Source organism: Gekko japonicus, unplaced genomic scaffold, assembly GCF_001447785.1.
Source record: "Gekko japonicus isolate JY-2015 unplaced genomic scaffold, Gekko_japonicus_V1.1 scaffold30, whole genome shotgun sequence".
Taxonomy (NCBI): Eukaryota; Metazoa; Chordata; class Lepidosauria; order Squamata; family Gekkonidae; genus Gekko; species Gekko japonicus.
The window spans coordinates 541,701-564,927 of NW_015168045.1; the positions used below are offsets into that span (position 1 = coordinate 541,701).

At 42.9% G+C, this 23,227-nt stretch overlaps 1 protein-coding gene across 1 annotated transcript in view; it reads right to left on the reverse strand.

Moving 5' to 3' along the window:
- AK5 (adenylate kinase 5) overlaps nt 1-23,227 on the reverse strand; it is a 176,038-nt gene that overhangs the window by 36,522 nt on the left and 116,289 nt on the right. Inside the window, exons 10-11 of the mRNA XM_015414258.1 lie at nt 10,329-10,363; nt 7,110-7,154 (exon numbers count right to left, since the gene is read on the reverse strand). Coding sequence (XP_015269744.1) covers nt 7,110-7,154; nt 10,329-10,363 — 80 coding nt within the window. The remainder of the gene's footprint in view (nt 1-7,109; nt 7,155-10,328; nt 10,364-23,227) is intronic.

Sequence of the window (23,227 nt, forward strand, 5' to 3'; positions counted from 1 at the left end):
TTCGGCCGTCCTGGAGCACTTCACCTACCTGGGGCTGGGGCTTGTGGGACACGGCGTGGAGGTCGATGGAGTGGAGGTCCACGGTGTGGATGGGCTCTGCCTGGTGAGTTAACTTCTTGTGTGGCTGTCGGCGGCCGCGGCAGACCCTCGCAATGTGGCCTTGCTTGTTGCAGGCCCGGCAGATGGCGTCCCGGAAATGGCAGTTCCGGCGCTCATGCGCCTCTCCGCAGCTGGCACATGGCGGGGCTGGCTCCAATGTCCTCGTTGGCTGGGCTCCTCTTGAGCTGTGCGGTTGCGAGGGTTTACCCGGATTTGCAATACCTCGTCATCCTCGGAGTCGGCCAACTCTGAGACAGCTTGGGTGCGATGGACCTGGTGTCCGCTTCGGCCTTGATGCGCTTTTTCGAAGGCCGCTGCGTTCTGTAGGGCCTGAGCCAGTGTGAGGTCGTCCTGTCTGATCAACCGCCTCCTCAATTTTGCCTCTCGAAGGCCCACCAGGAACTGATTGAGCAGTGTGTCCTCCAGGCTGGGGAAGGCGCACTGCGTGGCGGCCCATCGAAGGCTCGCCAGAAACTCGGCTGCTTTCTCCTCCGGGCCTTGGACTTTAGCAAAAAAGTCCATTCATTCTGCCAGCTTTGTGGGCTTTGGAGTGAGGTGGGCGGTGAGGGTCGCGATGAGGTCATCGAAACTCTCCTCTTCTACTTCCTTGGGTGATATTAGGTCCTGCAGGAGGAAGAGGGTATGCATCCCACACAGCCGTATGAGATGGGCCCTCTTCATTTCTGCGTTGGTGACCCGTAAGCACGTGAGGTAGTTCTTCAGGATCATCACCCATGTGGTCCATCGCTCGGGATGGGCCAGGTCAAAGTGAGCAATGCCCTCGTGGGAGGTCGCAGCTGAGGCAGCGGCCGGAGTCGATGAAGAGGAGGAAGTGGAGGGAGCGGACGAAGTGGAGGAGGTGGTGTTTGGCTCCGACATCATTTGCGAGGGCGAGAAGTGGCGGCAGAACTAGTCGCGGCGAGACGAAAATGGGAAGCCGCGAGGCGAGGAGACGAGACGAGCAGGCGGGGCTTGCCATGGCGAGGTGAGCAAGGCTCTGTGAGGCGAGGAGCGTGGTGTGCTGGACGAGGAGAGATGAAACACTGCTGGGTGTGGCGAGGCCGGCGATGCGCGATGCGGATGAGCGGTGATCCCAAACGAGCAGCGGCAGCGGCGGAGTGATTTCAGCAAGAGTACTTTATTTAAGCAGGAACAAGACAAAGTAAGCCTGCTCGCAGGCCGGTATATATGCACAGAAAACCACCACCAAAACACACCCCTATTTCCCTATAGGCTATTTACAGTAGCCGAGAGTCCCATAGGCTCTCGGCTGCGGACCTGGCCCTCTGATAGGTGCGGGCTAGGATCCGCTGTTTTATTGTTCTCTTAGAGTGAAGCTTCAGGCTTTGCTAGACCGCATGGCCCAACGGTCGCGCACGTGGTAATGGCGGAGTACATTACACACTGGCATCAAGCAGGAGAAGGCACAGGAATGGAAATTGCCCCAGTAGAAGGAAAGGACCCCTGACATAGGCATGAAATCCCTATTTTGTTTTTAAATTGCCACCCTTTTTAAAAACTAGTGAGTTAGATTGATTTCCTTGTGTGCTGCCCTTATGCTGACAGTGAATACTAGCAGCAAAGAGTATCATGCAAGCACCAGGCCTTCTTCACTGGAACCAGGGAATAGCCTGAAACCTAAAAAGGGAATGGGGAATCGGGCTCAGAGAATGTGTAGTCTCTGAATCCCTCCACTTCACTCTTGTGGTTCTTGAAACTGTCAAGGGGACTGCCATTTTAAAGAGCTGTAAGAAGGGGAAATGGTCTCTGAGAGCATGCATTTTCATGTATGTAATCTCCAAGCCCAGCTTCCAGTTTCATGACTTTACACTGTGAACGGAAATATCCCCCAGAGTCTAAAAGATAAATGGCATGTGGATCTATGTATAGGTGTGCTCTATCCACATTGTGTTCAATGGAATGTGCACTCAGATTCACATCTAAGGACCAAACATCTAAAGACTCAAATGCTGAAACAGCAGTAGGGCACATGTGGCACTTGATAAGGTGTGGGGCAGGGGAACAACACAGACAAGAGTGCCTCAGCCCATCGTGCTGAACCCTGATCAGGATTGGGCCCTTACGGCATTTTCAAATAACTTTAAAATGACAGTAGCGTTACTGTGACGGCCATGATGACACCATCACATCTAGTTTGGCCGTAAGTGCCTTCCCATTGGGATGGGCATCCAAGCAAATGCAAGTTCTGTGGCAACTAAGCGGTATGTTTGGATTTGCATTCCATTTAAGGTTGTGATTCATGCTATTAGAGACATCTTTAATTGGATCAGGTGAGGAATTGAGAAGGAGTAGTAATTTACTGGTTAGAGAGTTGGACAGGGATCTGGGAGACCCAGGTTTGAATCCGCTGTCTGCCATGGAAGCTTGTTGGGTGACCTCAGAGTTCTCGTTAGGATAAAACAGAGGAGAGGAGAATTATGCTGTAAGCAGCTTTTAGTCCCTACTGGGGGAAAAAATGAAATAAATACCTAAATAAATAATAAAAGAATGAAAACATTTTCCCTCTTTGCTATGCTTCTCCTCATCATCTGTGGAGAAATGTAACAAAACAATAGTAGTAACAAATTACAATCTGCAGGCTTTCTGAATGGTCTGCTTTTATTATTACCTTAAACCTATCTTATTTTTGCTTTTCTGGCATTAAGTTTTTTGGGGGGGTCTGTATTAGAACAGCAGCATAATTGCCTAATTGAGCTGTCTCCTGGGCTTCTTTTTTCAGTTAATTACTGCCAAATCCTTAAATCTTTTAATTAGCCCATTTCTTTCTTTGCAGGAAAAAATCTGGGGAACGAAATAATGTTATTAGAAGCTTAGTTTTTAAATATCTCTTTGTAGCAGCATCTTTTAATGAAATCATCAGTTCAATAATTATGTCTATAATTAAACTGTACCTTTTAAAAAAATCATTTCTCTTGCTATTAACCTATTACAAAGACTTACATGGTAAATACAAAATACAAAACCAAAAGTTGTGTAATGCCATTTATTGAGACCAGCCAAAATCACACACCACAGTGAGCAAGCTTTTCAGCTCTCCAGAACTCATAATCAGATGATATGTTTAAAAGACATAAAGGGAAGGTGGGGGGGGGGGGAGGATCACTTAGTCTTTTGGGATCTTTTATTTCAAGGTCTCTGTCTGCATCCTGGATAGGAGGTGATCCTCAAGCACAGAGTGGAGGTCTGGAGTGGGAAAGTGAAATCGGCACAATTCATCCCCACCTCCTTTTGCTGGGAAAAGACATTTCCTTTGAAGCCATTTTATTGGCAATACAATGATGGTTACCATTTACTCTTTAGCTAAGTGTATTGCTTATTCCCTATTCAGAAGATGAGAAAGAGTGAATTGCAGCCAGTATTTATCAGCAGGATTGAATGTGGAGGTGCACTGTTGCAACTCTACAGAAAGGAAATTCTTTAATTGATTAGTATTATCACTGACTTCTGAAAGATGATTCTAATACTAAAAGCCAATTTACATAACTTTTTAAATGATTGTTGGATTTTGAATCTACAAGGAATGCAACTTTTTGTGTGGTATTTGCCATAGTAGTAAGTCCTATGATTGCTTGGCATGTGAAGCAATTGCAGAGGTTCCCAAAGTTATTTGGCCTACTGCGCCCTTTTCAGAAAAAAAATTACTCAGCCTCCCCCTGGATATCTACCTTCAATAAGTGGACAAAAAGGTGCAGTTTGTGGATCTGCACCTGGATCGTTCCAGCCCACCTGGATCATTCCAGCTCCCCTCAGGGGGCGGTATTGCCCATTTTGGGAACCAGAGCATCCTAAAAAATTCTGGAGATATGTTGGTAGAGTTGGTAGTCACAGGCTGCATCCACAAGGCTGCCACAATACTCTGTTGTGGGTTCATTTTTGCTGCAAATGCAGGGGCATTCACAACAGCAACTGCGTAGCCATCCACATAAGTTTCCTACACACCTTTCATTTCCCTCAACCTGCCCCCCCCCGTACTATTGTTGGTTGTGGTTGTGATTTTTAAAGCTGGCACAAAGCCATCCAGTGGTGTAAGGGGATGATGACAGTAAAATGTTGCCAATGTGTTTGGGAGCTTTGAAAATGAACATCTTCCCATCCAGATGGCACGCTAACCTACTTGGATTGCAGTATTACTGAAAAGATTGTAACAATGCCCGTTTGGGAAAGATTAGAGCAAAGGTTAAAAACTGGATGGTGGTCAATTGGAGAATGATGTATGGATAGCCCAAAAGACAGCACTCAAGTTTGGGACCCAAATTGGTGCAAAACAGCAGTGTGGATGTAGCTATAATGACAAAACATGTCATAAGTTATTCACCAAATAACTTGCCACAACAAAATAGTCGACTTCTGGTAACTGTGTCTTTTTTTTTTTTTTTTAAAGAGGCTGTACCAAAAAGAAGCAAAATAACGAACATAATCAAACAGGTAAAACAGACGCTACTGCTGTTTAGTATTTATTTAGTGTCATTCCAAGGGCTCACTATGCAATTCATGCTTTAATATGCACTGAATGTGAAATTCTATTGTTATTTGAAAGAGATGCAAGCCAGAATGATTGAAGATTTCTTGTTGTTGTTGTGTGTGTTTTTTTGTCCAACTCTTGCTTGAATGTTTCTACTCTGAGGCTTGGTTCCAGTGAAATAATTTCATCCCATTCGGAGGGACAAATTGAATTGCTGTAACAAATGCTTGACAACTTCTTCTGTATAACACAGACTTTAGGTATTAAGAATAGGAAGGAACACACATCCTGCTTGCGATATGTTACCGATTGCCATAGCAACTTCACATCTTTTCAAGACCTTCATATGCATGAGATGTGGCAGGCTCAGCCTATCCTTAGTTAGCAACAAAACAAGGCCGTAGGGTGGGGGAGCTTCAGTACTGAGAACATATCGTGTCTTTTGAGTACCATACTGACAGTTTCTGGTTGAGGAAGGAGCCTGTCAGGCTCTGTATCTTGTAAAAGTAAATCTATAGTCATATGCCTTGACTGGGATAGCCCAGGCTAGTCTGATCTCTTTGGATATTGAAAGCTAAGCAGGGTCAGCCTTGGTTAGTCCAGCGTCACTACACAATGGCAAATCACTTCTGAATGTCTCTTGCCTTGAAAACCCCATGAGTTCACCAGAAGTCAGCTGTGACTTTGATGGAAGAAAAAAAGTCACATGCACTTATGGTGCAGTAGTAATATTAGTTTGTCATCTGCCTAAGAAATGGGAGGCTTCTTTAAATGTTATAAAAGCAGGCCAAGCGTACACAAATATTTACAACCTGCAATGATTTTTTAAGGGCAACTTAGTTCTTTGGTTGGAATATTGCTGGAAGAAGGTATAGGATCCTTAAAATAAGTCCCTATGCAGAGTTGCTCCAGTCTAAGTCCACTGAAGTTAATGTGCTTAGACTAGAGTAATTCTGTAAGGGTTGCACTGTCAGAAAACGTTCCCCTGCCCTTATCTCTTTTTGATGTCAAGCCAGTTGTATGCTTATTTACTTGGAAGTAAACTGAATATAGTAGGTTTTGTTCTCAAGTGAGCATGCATGGAATTGTAATCTGCAGCTTTTTATTAACGAAGCTTATGACTATTATGTGTATAAAAGAAATTAAGTACAACATTGAGAGAGATGCCTAACTGGGTGGTATTACCTAGTGGTTGGAGGGCAGGAAATGGCTAGGGGTGTTTGGAAGGTGTGGCAGAGACCACACCATTTTCCCCTTAAGGGATTCGACAGCACACAAGCCTACCCAGCTTTGGTAAGAGACTCTTAAGTTCATTTAGATGTTATCTGTTAAGAAACTGATTATTGTGTTTGAGCATTCTTAGTGTGCAAGGGACAAGGATGAGGACAAAAACAGAGTTATTTTGTTCTGGCTCTGCCTGCCTTTTGCTATAAGCCCTACTGGCCACTAGCCACCATTGCTACCAAGCACTGTGAATTTCAGACTTTGCATGGTATTGTGTATGTTCATGGTTCTGCGCTACCTGCTCCCTCACTCTCTCTGCTCTTTTTGAGGATAGTGTTTGGTTGCTTTGTGGAAATAGAAACAGTTAAGATCATTCAAGTTACCTGTGCTAAGAAGCTCGTGTTAATGTTCTGGTTGTATGGCAGTAAGTAGACTAAAAATAAAAACATACTAATTTTGGTTAATGTTAATGTTATTGAAAGCACAAAAAGTTCAATTGTAAAAATATTTGCACCTGATGTAGTTTAATTTTGTATTTTTAGATAATGTTAAATACTTGATAGTATAGGATCCTTAAAGTATGTATAGATCTCATGACTAAAATAAAGTGTGTTATTCTTGTTTCTTGTTATTTAGAGCTAGTGTGGTGTAGAGACAGTGATGTAGTGGTTAAGAGCAGGAGATTTTAATCTGGAGAGCCATGTTTGATTCCCCAGTCCTCCACATGAAGCCTGCTGAGTGACCTTGGGCCAGTCACAGTCCTCTCAGAACACTCTCAGCCCCACCTACCTCACAAGGTGCCTGTTGTGGAGAGAGGAAGAAGAAAAGGAGTAGGAGGAGATTGGATTTATACCCTGCCCTTCACTACCCAAAGGAATCTCAGAGCGGCTTACAAACTCATTTCCCTTCCCCTCCCCACAACAGACACCCTATGAGGTAGGTGGGGCTGAGAGAGCTCTGACAGAAACTGATCTTTTTCAAGAACAGCTGTGCCAGAACTATGGCTTGCCCAAGGTCATCCAGCAGGTGCAAATGGAGGAGTGAGGAGTCGAGGGAATGTCCTGTGTATGATCTACTCCAATTCTAACCCTTAAACTGTAAATATTTCTAGGATAAATTATGTATGCTGAGATTTTATGTAGGTAACTAAGTCTAGCATAGTGTTTTTTCTGTTTCTGAATGGGCTATGAGTCATAAAAAAGACTGATTGACTGGGGGGAGGAAATCATCAACAAGCATCAACCATAACACAACACTGGTGAACTAGTTGCTATAGGTAATTGTTTCTGAAGTTCTTACTTACCAAATACGAAAATTATGTTTGGCTTCTTCAGGTCTTTTGAGAGATCTAAATAAAAAAAAATGCTGGTAAAAGCTTCACTACGTGTATAACCAAGTTATGCAACCACCTTCATAAGATTAATCTTATATAAAAAAAGCATGTGTTTTTATCCAGGCTTTTTTTATCCCGAAACTGTAGTTTTCTAAGCATGCTCATTGTCCAGTGTTAAAGGATTACTGTAGCTGTGATACATATTATTTCATGATAGACCTTTTGTGTGTGTGTGTGTGTGTGTGTTAAATATCAAAATGGGAAAAAAAATTTTTGGGAAGAACCTGAGAGAACATAAGAACATAAGAGATGCCAATGTTGGATCAGGCCAAAGGCCCATCCAGTCCAACACTCTGTATCACACAGTGGCCAGAAATACCAGTGCCATCAGGAGGTCCACCAGTGGGGCCAGGACATTGACCCCCCCAAGCACCAAGATGATAGAGCATCACTTGCCCCAGAGTCCCTATCTATACCTTGTGGCTAATAGCCACTGATGGACCTCTGCTCCATATGCTTATCTGGGCTAAGTAATTCGTCATTCATATTCAGCATTGGTCCACCCTCATTTAGAACTTTTTGCTTTTCCTTGAAGTTCAGTCTGAAATCTAGACTTCATTAGAGTCCAGCTGAAGCCAGAAAAACACTGTAACAGAAATCCATGCAGAATGGAGCTTTACTCTTAATGAGTGGCCCTTCTCCCCACCTCCAACCCGAGATTCAAGTAGAGATACTGTGTGTGTGTGGGGGGAGGGCTCTACATACATGGATCACGAACCACCTCATTGATTTGAATAGCAGGGACCTAATTACATTGTATGTATCTGATGAAGGGAGCTTGTTGGTCTCTAAAGTGCTACTGGACTTGAATCTAGCTGTTCAACTATGTAATACACTGTCCTCAGGCCCTCTTCCCAAACTCTCCTGGGTCCTGTCAACTAGATGTGTGCTGAGAGTTCTGTGTTCACAATTTAATTCCCAGGCAGACAGAGGCACAACATGGATCAAGATGCAGCATGTGGGGAGAGAGGACTTAACCCCTCCCAGTGTCATTATCTGGACCTAAAAGAGCCCGGGTGAGCTGCTATTGCAGAAACACATATACTGATGGACTACACGTATAGTGATGGAAATTAAGTTCTGAGTATGGAACTCCCAGTGCATTTCTGGTCAAGAGGACCCTTGGCGATCTGAAGACAATGTGTACTGTAATTAGGCCCTCAGTGTCTTTAGATAATTCACAAGGTCCACAGGCAGTAATTGATGCAAATTTCACATTCAGTTATGAGAGAGCTATTTATTTATTTATTGTCTGTACTGTTTTTGCAACTGGAGCCATAAACAGCAAATGAGATAGATACGAGGTTTATGGATAGCATATTGAACCCCATGAGTGCATTATATTAGCTAAGAAACAAAGTAATGTGTTGCAGCAGCAGTTTATAGGTGAGTTGTAGGGAACATCCCAGAGCTCAACTCACTCCTGGCTGCTGTGGAAGGGGGATGAAGAATAGTTACTCTTACTGGCAGCTGGTATTGGGAGGTGGTGACAGAGCTGATGCTTCCACATCTGCAGCACTGTGCAAGTGTACAGCTACTGAGTGGCTAGTGTAACCCAGAACATCTGCATTCTTATGACAGCACTTGCTGGCACCGTCTTCCACTAGACATTCAGTAACTGTGCATCTGCATGGTGCTATAACCATAGCCCTGGCAGTTCTTGTCACCACTGCCCACTGGAAAGGGCGCCATCACCTCTTCCCCCTTCCACTGTACTCAGTGGTAAGGAGCCTGGGCTATTTCTTCCACTGATGTCACTTTTTTGTGGCATACTCTAGTGACACTGGAACATTATGATGTAATGATATGTTCAATGAGAAGCTGTAGTCCGTTCCCATGCTTTCATCTGTATCCTGGTTCTAGGCTTCTTTCTCAAGTAATGCTAGAAGTCTGGGTCAGAGCCCTTCTTTCCCATATCACTGCATAACATGAACAGTCCTAAGCGATATGTAAGTAGACCATGATATGATTCACGTGACAGCATTTTCCCCATAAAATGGATAACTAAAAAAACATCGGAGAGAGTATTGATATGGCATTTTGTAAGCCCTGGAACCCTCATGTGTGAAGGATTTATGCTTCTACTGCAATGTGAGTGGCTGGTCTTATATTGCTTTGATCCAGTAGTATCTTTATGACAGTACAAATGACTACATTCTGTCAGTTAACACTGCCATCCTCTGGAATGTGTGTGGGGGAATCTTCCTGGCCACTGCCTGGTACACTAACGCAGTCTACTGTCTGGGTTTTATCTGCTTTTGCTTTTCTGACCTTGGATGTTCCAGCTGCTACCTCGCTGGGAACAAACGGTTTCTACTTTGCCTGCTCTCTTTCACTGCGCGTGGAGGCATTGCTTATTGGCCTTTGCTTGTGGGTGTGTGTGTTTTGAACCTAGTATAATTCAGGGTGCCTTGATCCTTCGGGCCATTCCTGACACAAGACGTTCATGTGTCATAGTTATGAACTACCAATAAACAGAATTCTTCTTATGAAGCGCTGTGTGGTGTGATCGAACTATCGAACCCTGACAGGATGGGGGTCCCCTCCCCCAGATGCCTTGATGCTTTGGGCCATTCCTGACACATTCTCCTAATCTAAAAACTGATCTCTTCATATTAATAAAAATGATAGATTTGCATGCACTTGCATAAGTAGTTGCCTCTAGAAACACCTGCAGCAGTCCAAGCACACAAGCTGTGTGTGTACACTGGAGCTTTCCTGGGCCTCTGGACTGGACTGCATGGCTGCAACTTGTAGCATACATACATATGCAAAGAGAATTCTTCAGATATCTGGTGGAATTTGTACGAAATCTGGAAAAAAAACCCTTACCTCTCACATTCTCATGTCCAGAAAGATTTGACTGGTCATATGCCTGTTAATTAAAAAATTGACATATTGGGAAAGATTATTTAATCATTTTGAATATTTTTATCCTGCCTTTCTGAAAACTCTCAAGGCAGCTTACACACACACATACACAGTATATATCCATACAAGGTATATAACAATTTACGCGTTCCTGTAAGTGTCATCTTTACATGCTAAGATTTTGGTCATAAAACTAATGGGCTTCACTGGTAAACATTCAGTATTTAGTATGGCTTCCAAAATGCGTTTGCAGAGTACCTCCGAATGAACTCTGACCACATATATTCAAGTTTCTGCATGAATAAACAATATGCATTGTATCTTATGCTAAAATTTCCAGCATGTGGTCTATTCATCTACAGCCGAAACAGCCAGTGTGCAAAACCCCCCTACAGTTTCTAGGTCAGCCATGCTGTTGACATTGTACCAGCTTCTCCTTAAGGAACTGATCTCCTCCCCTGGACCAAGAGGCAGCCTACTTTGTGGTGCTCTGCTCCTGACAATCACAATGTGAAGATGATTATGTTAGCAAACAGCTGGAGGGCTGCCTAGGGGTTCCCAGTGGTTTTGCTGGGCACAAAATTAAATTGGAGGTTCCTTGATTATAACACAATATGAACACTGAAAGATTGCTGTTTGTGCATTTATACGATATAATGATAATTATAGCACTGAACAGCAGAAAAACTAAAACTATCAAATCTCACAAATGAAAGCTTTCTGCAAACCTCTCATTTCAGCTAAGGATTCGGTTAACTCCCCTGGAAAATCTTTTGTCTATGACGAAACTGATTTAGATGTTCCACTGCATGTGCAGAATATACATGATTTGTACCACTTTTGTATCTGTAATTATATGTAATTGCTGTGTATCCTTGCTGCCCCAAATTTATTTTAAATAATAAAAATCCTTTGGTTCTAGGGCTCCACCTAGAAAATGAAACATATTTTGCAAACACAGAATTGGAAGCTCCTTGATATGTGTGTTTGTTAAGTGCCATCAAGTCACTACTGACTTATGGCAACCCAATGAGTTAATGTTGTCCAAAACGTTCTATCCTTAGCAGCCTTGCTCAGGTCTTGCAAACTGAGGTCCGTGGCATCACTGATAGAGAGTTCTAACAAAGAATTCCCCTCCCTCTGCCACTCTGTGAGTGAATTTATATGTTAACCAACTTGTTTGTTAGCGATCTCTAGCTGTCTAGTACAACTATAGATCCCACGACAGGCTACTGTACTAGAGAAAGGCTCTGAGTAGCTCTGGAGTTGGTTATGCTGGTTTTGACTATTATCTACCTTGAGAGTCTTGGCTGAGGGATGTATTATACATTTGAGAAATAAATAACACTTTAACAGTGGAATATGAATGAAAAATCTTTGAACCAGAGACAATTGGGGACAAAATGTCTCTTCCTGAGCACACTAGAACTAGTGTGAGAGTATGGAATATTTCAGGGAGCTATAATACTGAAAGAGAAGATAGCTTCTTTTTCATCCCAGGGAAACAATGATCCAGCAAGGTACTTCCAGCTCAGTCTTTAACAGTTTTATTGTAGCCAACATTTGTGGTTACTGCTGTTCTGTGCCATTTCTTATTTTGATTCAAGTGTGCGTGTGGTGGGGTGAAATAAACAATGTCCTCTCTCTTCTCCAGTTGTTGCTCAGAATGGTCCTTAGCAGCCATTCAACAAGAGCAGGAAATGAATTCAGATCAGGAATGCATGATGCACATGACACATGTTGGAAGGGTAATAAGAGACAGAAAGAGAGCGTTAACAGGTTCAAAGTAATGGAAGGTGGTTAAGAAGCATGATCACTGTAACAGAAATCCAGAATTTTTATTGTATTTACTTTGACTTTATTTTAAACACATTATGTTACTGAGGCAACCCTAATAGATAGTGTATCATATTTTCCTAAAACCTGCTGTACTAGGTTGAATTCTTTGATTGGAAAGTTTATAGACTCTTGGATAGCAATGATACTATGAACAGAAAGTGCACATGCGTGTGTAGTATGCATACGTACATAAGAAATAACTAGCATTCCAAAATCAGCAGAGGCATGTAAACACAAGCCTGAAACTTTATGCAGGTAAAAGCAGCGGAGAAGAGTATGTTTGGGGGGAGTAGCTGTCATGATTAATAGGGATGCCAACCTCCAAGTGGTCGGCTGGAGATCTCCTGCTATTACAACTGATCTCCAGGTGACAGAGATTAGTTCACATGGAGAAAATGGCCACTTTGAAAGGTGGACTCTATGACATTATACCCCATTGAAGTCCCTCCCCTCCCCAAACCCCAGTCTCCTCAGGTTTACCCCCAAAATCTCCAGGTATTTCCCAACCTGGAGCTGGCAATCCTAAATTGCATGCTTCTTTGGGGAGCACTTTGCAATAGAGAAAGGCTATCATGCCTTCATCATACGGGACTATAGTTTAAGGTATATTTAATTTGCTCCTAATATCATGAACACTTTCTTTTAAGTTGGTAATACTTTGTTGGTAATACTAAATTCCAATTTTGGATTTCAAGACTGTGGGGGGGGGGGGAACACCAGGATATAATCCTATAAAACATTGTGGCATAAGGGTCATTATAGGATCATTTGTGTTTGTATTCTGATGGTTTATAAAAAGATGTTCAATCCGATGATTGTTCATGCAAGCAGAAGATAGGATAGTGCTATGAAAATACTCTAAAAGTAGAGCATTTCCTGCAGTTACAGAGCAAAAAATGGATCTATCTATATTGCACTGGTAGGACTGATTTACTAATAATTCAGTTATTATCACAGCTAATAATTACTACTCTTAATATTTCAAAGCCACTTATAAAACCAGTAATCAATACATAAGATAAAATGCACAGGCCTTATCCTTTGGCGTCAGGGGTCATTTCGTAGAAAAAGAGCTAGGGGAACTATGAGTTATGCTAATAACTCATTAGCATATGACACACATCCTGACATCAGGGGCCCAGCGGTGGACCTGCAAGGCCAGCGGGAGTGCGAGGAAGCCCCACCAAGGCCCTCCTTGGCCCCAGGCAGTCAGGGGTGGGGAGAGGCAGGGAGGAAGCAACTTACCCTCCCTCTTCTCCTGCCTCCTCCTGGCTGAATGAGGGCTGGAATCGGGGCGGCCGGAAGCAGGGGGCGGGGCTTTGTCATGTGCCCCGCCCCCTGCACCTCACCCCCCCCCCGAAATGACCTCTGTTTGGCGTTCAACTGAAGTTAGATGCTCTCAGAAGTAGAACAGAGAGGAAAGAAGACAAAGGGGGAAAATGAGATCTGTAGCTTACCTTGCCAAACTGGAAGGCAGTTTTATATATTACTAAATTTATAACAGTACCGTTTTAAGGTGCCCCTGGAGCTTCTTGCTGCTCATAATGAGGAGCATGTAACAACCTGTACTGGTCCTCTCGTCAGTAAAACTGGCTTGATCTGAATCTAGGAATCACTCATTCTTTAAAAATTATTCTAGTCTTAGGCAAATAGATTGTATTCCTTCTGAGATCAAGAATTGTATAATTTCTGTGTCAAATGCCTGTGAAACATATGACTCCCATTCTCTGAAGCAGATAATTTTAAATTAAAACTAGGACTTTTCATTGTATTTCCTGAGGCTACAGTGTATTTCTCTGACTTTTCCTAAGGGAGAAATTTAGGAATGCTGGAGGTGGGTCCTCTAAGAACCCTAAACCAAAATCTCAGCATAGTCCTCTGATAGTTCCTTGTTCTCCAGTGGCTTGTATCCGTTCTTCACTTTGATCTGTTCCCTAACATTGTTTGGTTTCTGCTGGTCTCTTTGTTTCTGCTCTTCATCCAATTCATACATTGGGTCATATGAAGGTGTATGCTATAGTTACTACACGAGAAATGTAAGGAATTGCAGGTTATTGTGTTGTGGTGTAGTTAGAATTTTCCCCCATTTATAATTAATAAAGATGTTTGGGATAAGAGAATATTCTGTAATATCTTGTTTTGATCAGGGTAAAGCCAATTACAGCCAGTGAGTAGTTGCAGCTGAGAAAGGGAATGGTGTGGGGATGAGCAGTAGGATATTATAGGTGTGGATTGTTTAGTTCTGTTTATTTACAGATAGGTAGAGGTATGGTGGTGGGGGAAGGTTTAGGCCTGGTGAGGGGGGGGGACATTAGAGTGGCTCCACAGCATTCCAGTCAGTCTCTCAGCCCATCTATACATCTAATAGTCAAGTGGCCCCGTGAGTGCGGATTGCTAAATCAGCACTCTGGGGCCACCTGGGGGGCAGGGGGAGGTTTGTGCACTCTTGGGGCAGTCCCCAGGGGTGCACAAAAATCGCAAAACTAAAAAAAAATATCGGGGGATATTTAAATCCCCCCAAAAGTGAAACGGCATCCCCTGCGCATGCACAGGGGACGCTCTGAAACCTCCCTGAATGCTGCCGCCGCTTGGGAGCCGGGGGAGGGCCGCGAGGCCCGGGCAGCTAACAGCCGCTCGACCCTCGCTTGCGAGCGGGGGGGGGGAAGAGCAAGGTCTGGGAAGCAGGGAACCGGTAACAGAAGGGGCGGCGCTGGTTGGACTGAGGCTGCCGCCGGCGCCGCTCCGCCTTCCCCTCTGAGCAAGCGGCAGGTCCCTGCGCCTCGCAGGCAGCAGAGTCGCCGCAGCCCCCGGATCCCGAGAGCAGCCTAGCTGGAAGACAGACCACTTCGACGCCGCTCCGCAGAAAGATGATTACTGCAAAACAAGCAAGGGGCAGCAAACCTGGAGGACTCATCCACGAAAGAAGAGAAAGGTTAAAAACAGACCTGGGAAGAGGCGGGGGCGAGGGGAGCCATTTGAGTCTCAATTTCCCCTTGCAACAGAACGTGGGTTTCCGGTTCCCCGAAGGGGAAAGAGATCGAAACTGGAGATTTGTCCAGGGAGGAGGGAGGGACTCAATTTGAGCATCGTCTTCCCTTTCTCCATCTAGAATGCGGCTTTCCTCTCCCGACAAGAGATTACAACCAGGGGTCTAGCGGTTTAGTTAAGCGCGGGGGGGAGGGGGGAATGATTTGTACCTGAGCTGCTGACCTGCAAGAAGAGGTGGTGCTGGGGGTAAAAGAGTGCCCCACCACCCAAAAGTGAGGCTTCAACTGAGAAAGAGGGAAGGAGGAAGAGGGGGAGGGGGAGGGCGTTTGGTTATGTTAAGAGAGCTCAACAACGGCGGCGGCGGGGGGAGGGGGGGAACCAGTTTAAACCTCATTTTAGATTTGCTCCACTGGGACTATCTTCCCTTCAAAGAAGAGGTTGGAAGTCGGGAAGCATCCCTTATGGATTGTAGAAGGCTTTCTTTCCTCTCCAAGCAAAAGTGGTTGAAAGTGGGGAAAACATTGGTTCAAAGACTAAGGGGAGGTTTAGTTATGCTGGGGAGGGGGTTGAAGGGATTGGAAAGGACTGAAGGTGCAGTGTTCACTCAACTTTACTCTCTTCCCTTAAGGTTGTTGTCCAGAAGGAATGGGTGGGCCAGTGAAGAAGGGAGGTTAAAACTAAACAGATGTCTTAGAAAATATGGAATGTGAGGAGCTTTGGGGACAGAAGACTTCCTGTGAAAATGCAAGTATGTGACTATGAATGAGGGGTGGTTAGAGATAATTTTGCCAGAAAACCTAGGGTTTTGTTATATTGCTTGGGAGTAGGTTGGGGCCAGTTGCTTAGAGAAAGATGAAGAAGAAGAGATTGGATTTATACCCCACCTTTCACTACCCAAAGGAGTCTCAGAACGGCTTACAAACTCCTTTCCCTTCCCCTCCCCACAACAGACACCCTGTGAGGTAGGTGGAGCTGAGACAGCTCTGACAGAAACTGCTCTTTTTTGGAGGCCATGGTGAGATCAGTGTAACATAGAAGAAGGTGAGACCCCCCCCCCCCGCGAGTTTCGTGGGTCTTCTTCCTTGTATGACTCTATTAGTCATGTTTGTATATCATTGGATCTGAATGTGCTGATGCTGAATGCTAAATCAGTCTATAAGAAAACATCCTGGATTTAATCTTGGGTGAAAGACTAATTTGGAATGCATCATCACAATGTGTTTGTATGAGATGGATGTTGATTTATGCCAGATTTTAACTCTAGCATTCTTAACAGAGCATCAGCTTAGACTTGGTGGCTAGGGACTAGAGTCGTCACAATGTACCACACTGCCATTGTCCTCTCCAGATTCTTTGTCAGTCAAAGCCCCAATTTCTATTTTGTTAATCTATTGTTTGCATATGTGGGATTGATTAGGAGTTTGGTTAGTGTATAACCCAGCCAATTGACTAACATCTTCTCTACCTGAGCTTCTGGACTTGCTGTTGAAGCTTTTAAGTTGACTCATGATTTCATGGCCAGCATTATGGACATTGTCCTGTCTTCTCAGTCTCTATATACTGTGGTTTATATACGGTGTGTTTTTCTGTAGAGAGGAAAAGTTCAACAATTTGTTACTGAGGAAAATAGCCTAATATGTATGTGGGAAAGCAGATCTTCATGTATCAAAATTGTTTAGGGCTTCAAAGATAATAAGTAGTAATTTAAATTATTACTGCCTGGCCTCATATTCTACTCGGCCAATTTAAATTCTCTACAGAGGTTTCTTACCTTTGGAACTAATGTACTGCATAAACTAAAACTATATAGAATTAAAAAAAACTAGCTGAAAGCAAGTAATTTTAAATAAATAGTCATGCATTAACTTTCCAGTGTAGCAAAATTCTATGGTTCAGTGTTATATTTTATTATTTTTTATTTATTTTGAGATTTTTGTTCTGCCCTCCCCAAGCAGGCTCAGGGCAGATCACAAGAAACTGAGTCCAAGACTCGTTACATAAAATCACATTAAAATAATTAAACAATAAACAATAAAAGTCACACAGGTAGTAACATTATTGACAACATACAGATATTTCTATCACACTGTATAGCAGGGACAACGTAGACACTATTCATGTCAATGTCCCTGTTGAACTGAAGGGGGGATATGAAAAGTATCCATGTGATCTAGGCTTTCCTCATGTTCAAAACATCCATATATCATTGTCACTAATGAGATACGGGTCCATCCACAGAAAAGAGAGCTTTTGCAGTGGTAAAGATTAATTAACATTGTAGATACAATGTTATTATTTTTTCACTTATTATCATAAGTTAAAAATAAAATTCTAACAACAAATGCACTAACAATATAACAGTGATGATAACAGCCCAGAATCAGAAGACCCAATTTTCAAATGTTCTCAATTCATTCAAACACAAAACTGTTCTGTGACCAATTAGTCAAAAGCTGGTATGAATGAGAACATTTGACATCCCCAACACCCACCAGAAACTGGTTACAAGGAGAAGGAAGTCTCAAAGAAGAGCCAAGTGGAAAGCTCAAACATATCAGTAGTAGCCCAAAGAAAATACCACAGATCACAAAACCTATAAAACTGTGACGGCCAAATAATAGTAAAGGCAGCATTACTTCCAAGGAAAACTTCTTTTTTGCATTTAGAATAAATTTTTGTGGTGTTTAATATACTAGTTTCCATGGTAACATAACATGAACAGATTGTTCACAAGCTTCAATAGATTTCTGTTAACCATCTAACATTCCTAAAATTAGGACAGCAACTGTTGGCAAAAAAGCCGTACAGTATATTTATAAAGGAATTTTATCTTGACAATTTTCCTTTCCTTGCCAAGGTTTTACCTATATCTTGAACGGATCTTAAAGTCTAGAACAGACCTGGAAAGGGCCCTGCCCTCTCCCCCATCTTTTGTTGCCAGGAACCAAGCCTGGCAATACAGATGTGGTTGCTGAACAATGGTCATTCTTAAGTTAAAACTACAGGTGGAAATTTTATCTTTTTTTTGGTTTTTAAACTCCCCAATGTGGTTTTTGTTAGATTTCAGATCTTTCTGCAAGCCTGAGGTGTTTCTTAGGGTTGTCGAAAGATCTGTCTTGTCGATTCACAGCTCTGTTATTTAGATTTAAGTATCCTCAGATTTGACTGGGTTGAGAATTAGAATATACAAGTTGGAACCCATGATAATCATGGGGGGAGGGGAGAGAATCCTCTCTCCCTCCTAGCTGCAGCTACCACTCCCCCAATCCTAGAAACCATCACAGCTACCCGCCATCACCTCCACTGCTGGCAAGCATAGTACAGTTTGGGCTCCCCCCACTACATCTGTCCCCAGTGACCCCGGTGCAGCTTCCTGTCTCCGCCACCAGGCCCACAACTTTTCCAGCTTCCTCCCTTCCTTTACAGTGCTGCTGGGCCTGCCCCATCTCCCAAACCCCCCCCCCCCATCCCCCCCCCCTGCCACAAGCCTGGTGTAGTTCTGGTTCCCCCAAGCAGCTCCACTCCCAGTGAGCCTGGCGTGGCTCCCAGCCTCTGATATCTGGCCCACCACAGCAGCCATCGATCCCAACTTTGGAGCCATTGGAAAAGGTAGGTTCGTTGTCTGTGCACGCAGACAACAAATGTGTTTTTTGCAGGAGATTTAAGCCCCCCATTGTATTTTTAAAAGTTTTCAGATTTTTCTGCAAACCTGGAGAGTCCACCAAGTTTGCAGAACTATCTGTTTTGGGTAAGTGTGGCCCCAATCCGCATGATTTGGATATCGACAAATTGGGTCCACATTTGAGAAATGAATATATAGATGATTTATTTTCAACATATATACATATAAACATGTACACAGGCACAGAAACAAAACATACTATATCATAACCTCATTAAGCACTGTGGGGAAAAAAGAGATAAAATAGAAAAAGAAAAAACAAGTCAACAATTTAATGTAATGCCCATTTGACAACTTATCAGTAAGAGAATTTTCAACTTCCCTAAATACGTTTTAACATCTGCCGCTGCAAATCACAACATGGATTTCAGTGATTCCAGAATTTCACAAAGGGTAACCATATTTATGAAAGAATATTTTCTTAAGTGTCTACAACCTTAGCTTGTGAACTGTAGCTTCATAGAACACAACAACATGAAAAATATGCATATGTGATTATCATATGTCTTTATTCACATATGCCTTTCGTGTACCTTCCTAAACAGAAGTGGTGAAAATTAGGGAGAAATCCTCCGGTATATATAATTCTATTTTGGTCATGGACTCCCCTGAACATTCCAACACGCTCCAAAATCAGTTCGCTCTCTGATCTGTCATTCAGAGGGTCTCCCTATCCATTGGCTGCTTTGCCTGAGTCCTGCCTCCAACATTCTAAACAGTTTGCTCTTCCTCCCCCCCCCACAGTCAGTCAGAACACAGAGGTCATTTGCATATGTGGTCTGATTCGCCTTTGCCTCGGAACACAGAGGTCATTTGCATATGTGGACTCACTGGCCTTTCCCTCTAACATTCTAAACAGTTTGCTGTTGATGTTCTGAGGTAAAATAAATTTCCCCTTAGTGTCTGTTGTGGGAAACCATGGTTGCAAATCTCCAGGTGAAGGCTGAAGATCATTCAGAATTACAACTGCTTTCCATATGCCAGAGATCAGTTCCCCTGGAGAAAATGGTGGACTCTGTGTCCTTATATCCTGCTGAGATGGCCCCTGTATGACAGCCAATGTGACGTAGCAGTCAGGGCTTCAGCTATTAAAACTGATGTCCAGATGACCCAGATCAGTTCTCTTGGAGACAATGGCTGCTTTGGGCAGTAGATTCTATGGCATTATACCCTGCTGAGGTCCCTCCCCACCCAAAATCCTGCCCTCCCCAGGGAAATGATTGTGTTCTTCCATCTTGTTCTTTTGATTCTGATCATCTTCATAATTGGTATTTTTTGTTGAAAAAAGTGTGCTGAGGTTACATAATGCAAGGCTGAATCCATCATAGGAGTTCATAGAAGGTATCAAAAGAGTGGCTCTTTCCCTTCCTCAAGCAAGTTGCTGTTTTTCCTGAAACGCCTGTTTGAGGATTGAAACAGCTTCATAAACAAAATTTACCACAGGATGAGGGAAGTAGTGACCAGTGATCAGATAAAAATGTCTCTTTCTCCTTCTTCCGCTGATGCAAGCTGCAAACAGAAGAAGGAGAAAGAGCTAATTTTAATTGATTACACATTGTCATTGCAGTGTGTCTTGTGTTGCATTTTGATTACAAGGCTTTGCCAATCCTCAGAGAGAAATTTTGTGACAAATGATAGGCAGGTAAGGGAAAGCACAGCAAGATGTGTTCCACCAATCTCCTTTGGCATACTCTTTCTCTGGATCAAACCCATAGTTTGTATGTTCAGTCCTAAAACTGCAACCTGAAGCACAATTAGTAGGATTAGGAAGCAAGTTCCATTTAACTCATTGATTTACTCTCAAGAAAACATGCTTAAAATCAGGCTATAAATACCCTGTTGTTCATTTCTGTGTTAGGCCTGCACAGGGATAATTTCAGTCATTTGAATTTCCCTTAGGTTATTTGATCTCTTCCTAAAAAAAAAAAGTTAGATGAGCTGCTCACTAAACCTGTTAGCTCCTGTAGTGGGCAGGAATAGAAACTGAATTCTCATCTCAAATCTGTTGTTTTGCAGCTATCTTCAGCACAGGTGGCTTCCCATGTGCTTGGTAAACATTTAATTGTACTGAGCACAAAGATCTGAAATATGCTTCTGAAGTATTTCTAATGGAAGTATCACTCATAAAATTAATCCTAATTGTTTGAAGATGAGCTTGAGTTATTCAAAACTACTCAGCCAAATGTACCCTACAGAGCACTGTATATTGGAAGAGATCATAACAACAAAAATAGCCATGCTAGGAATGTTCAAAATATAACGATAATATACTAAACAAGTAGGCATCTCATGTATGCTACATATTAAATAAATTATATACTGAACAAGTGGACATCTCATTTTCCTTTCCCCCACAATTTCCTCTTTTCTTTCCCTGAAAGCCCCAACAGCCTCCATATTTTCCCTGCCTCCTTCTCTCCTTCCTACCCACCAACCAGCATATCTTTATCTGCCCCTCTGTCTCCAGTTTTCCCTCTTTCCAAAAACTGGCAATCTTTATCCAGGAAAACTGTGGCCCAGTTGCAAGGTGCTGGTCACAGGGATTTGTTCATGGGGGACCTCATTTCCCTTTGTATCACCTTCTGCACACTATTTCCTCTTTCTCGCCTAGTAACCCCCATATCCTCATCCTTCTCTGCTTCCCATCCATACACCAACCAAACTTTTACCTCTCCCCTCATCTCGACTATATTTATTATTTATTTACTTCATTCATAACCCCTTTCTCTGTGAGGTTAGTTCAGCTAAGAATGTGTAACTGGCCCAAGGGCACTTGGAGCGTTTCCAGGGCAGAATGTGTATTCAAGGTACTAGCTGAAACGTCCAACTATTAGACCACACTGGCTTTCATGGGGTGGCTGCTGTTGAACACTAGCAAGCATCCAGATGTAGGTGAGTCCTGCAAGTCATATGCTGTCAAGTTGCCTGGTGGTTCCTGCCAGGCCTGGCCCCAATGAGTCCCTCTGCTTTTTACTTACAGAAACCAAGCCTGTTGTTATTTAGCAACAGCCACTAAAAGCATCTGTTTCTTAAAGCTACAGGTGCTCCTTTTATCATTTGGGTTTTTTAAAACTCCCCCTATTTATTTATTTATCTGTTCATTTGTTTGTTTATTAGATTTCAGGTGTTTTCTGCAAACCTGATGCAGAAACCAGGTTTCTAAAAAGATCTGTCTTGTCCTTTATAGGTCCAACCTCTAAACTCAAGTATCCTCAGATCTGGCGAATTTGGCTATTAAAATACAGATTACCTAGTGAATTTATGAAGGTCATCTACTCAATGGAGATCAACCCATAAACAGAAAACAGAAAACCCACATGCAGAATATCCCCCTCAAAAGGGTTTCTGTGCTGGATTTTTGAATCTGTATTGGATCTTTAACCACCACATTTATTAACATTGTTAAGAGATAAAATACAGAAACCATTTTAACTGGGAATGTCTGACTAGACTGGGGAGGCAAGGGTTTATTTATTTACAGTAACAAAGGATTTCCAAAAAAAGGATTCAAGTTCAATTCACTGTTCCACCATTTGGATACCTTGGACGAGTCTCTCTCTCTCTCTCTCTCTCTCTCTCTCTCTTTCATCTTAAGTATCCAACAGGGATGTTGTGAGGATAAAATGGAGAAGAGAACATATGCCCATCCTAAGCTATACAGGGAAAGAACAGGATAAAAATATGGTAGATTACAATGTCTTAATTTATACTAAAGACTGGTATGCAGGAATCCAAATATTTAAGGTCTTCAGTTCACACTTTTGCACACTTGCCTCTTAAGGGGAAGTGGAAGCACCAGCAGCTAGTGACTCAGCATTTCTAGGTTTATACATAGATTGCTTCATAGGCTGCTGAGTTGGTTCACAGAAAAATTTCAAAAACCTTTGCCTTTTATATTGACTATCCAGCCTGGTTTGGTGACCCATGAAACTTGCCATTTTTTTTTTTGTAGGGGGATCAGGTTGCCGGCTTTCATTACCTGTGCTTTGCTCCTGGTGCCCACGGCTGCTTGAATGAGCATCAAGAGCCAAAAAAGGAGGGGGAAATGGCATCACACAACTCCATTTCTGATCAAAAGCCCATGTACACCAGTTTCTATCTTCCTCCTAGGCTCCTGCCAATTGCCAGTTTTAATTTAGATTGGCTAACGTGCATTAAACCTGTTCTTCCAACACTCTCCACTTCATCCTTCTCTCTCTTGAGCTAATCCAGACAGACTCATACAAAAGAGACACAAATATGCACTCACCACTTTAGCCCCTCTCATGCCTTTTCCCAAGAGTCTGGGACTTTACAGTTTAGAAGAGATATCACTAAGGGGCGACATGACAGAAGTTTTTAAAATTATGCATGGGGTGGACAGAGCTGACAGAGATAACCTTTTTCTACTTCTCCAAAAATATTAGAACTCAAGGGCATCCAATGAAGCCGATGGGCAGTAGATTCAGGACAGACAAAAGGAAATACTACTTTATGGGATGAGTGTTTATAATGTGGAATTAGCTGCCAGAAGATGTTGTGATGGCCACAGGCATAGGCAGCTTTGAAAGGGAATTAGACAGATTCATTAGAGGATAGGTTTATCAGTGGCTACTAGCCATGGTGACTAAAGAAAACCTCCATAATCAGAAGCAGTCAGCTGAGTCCC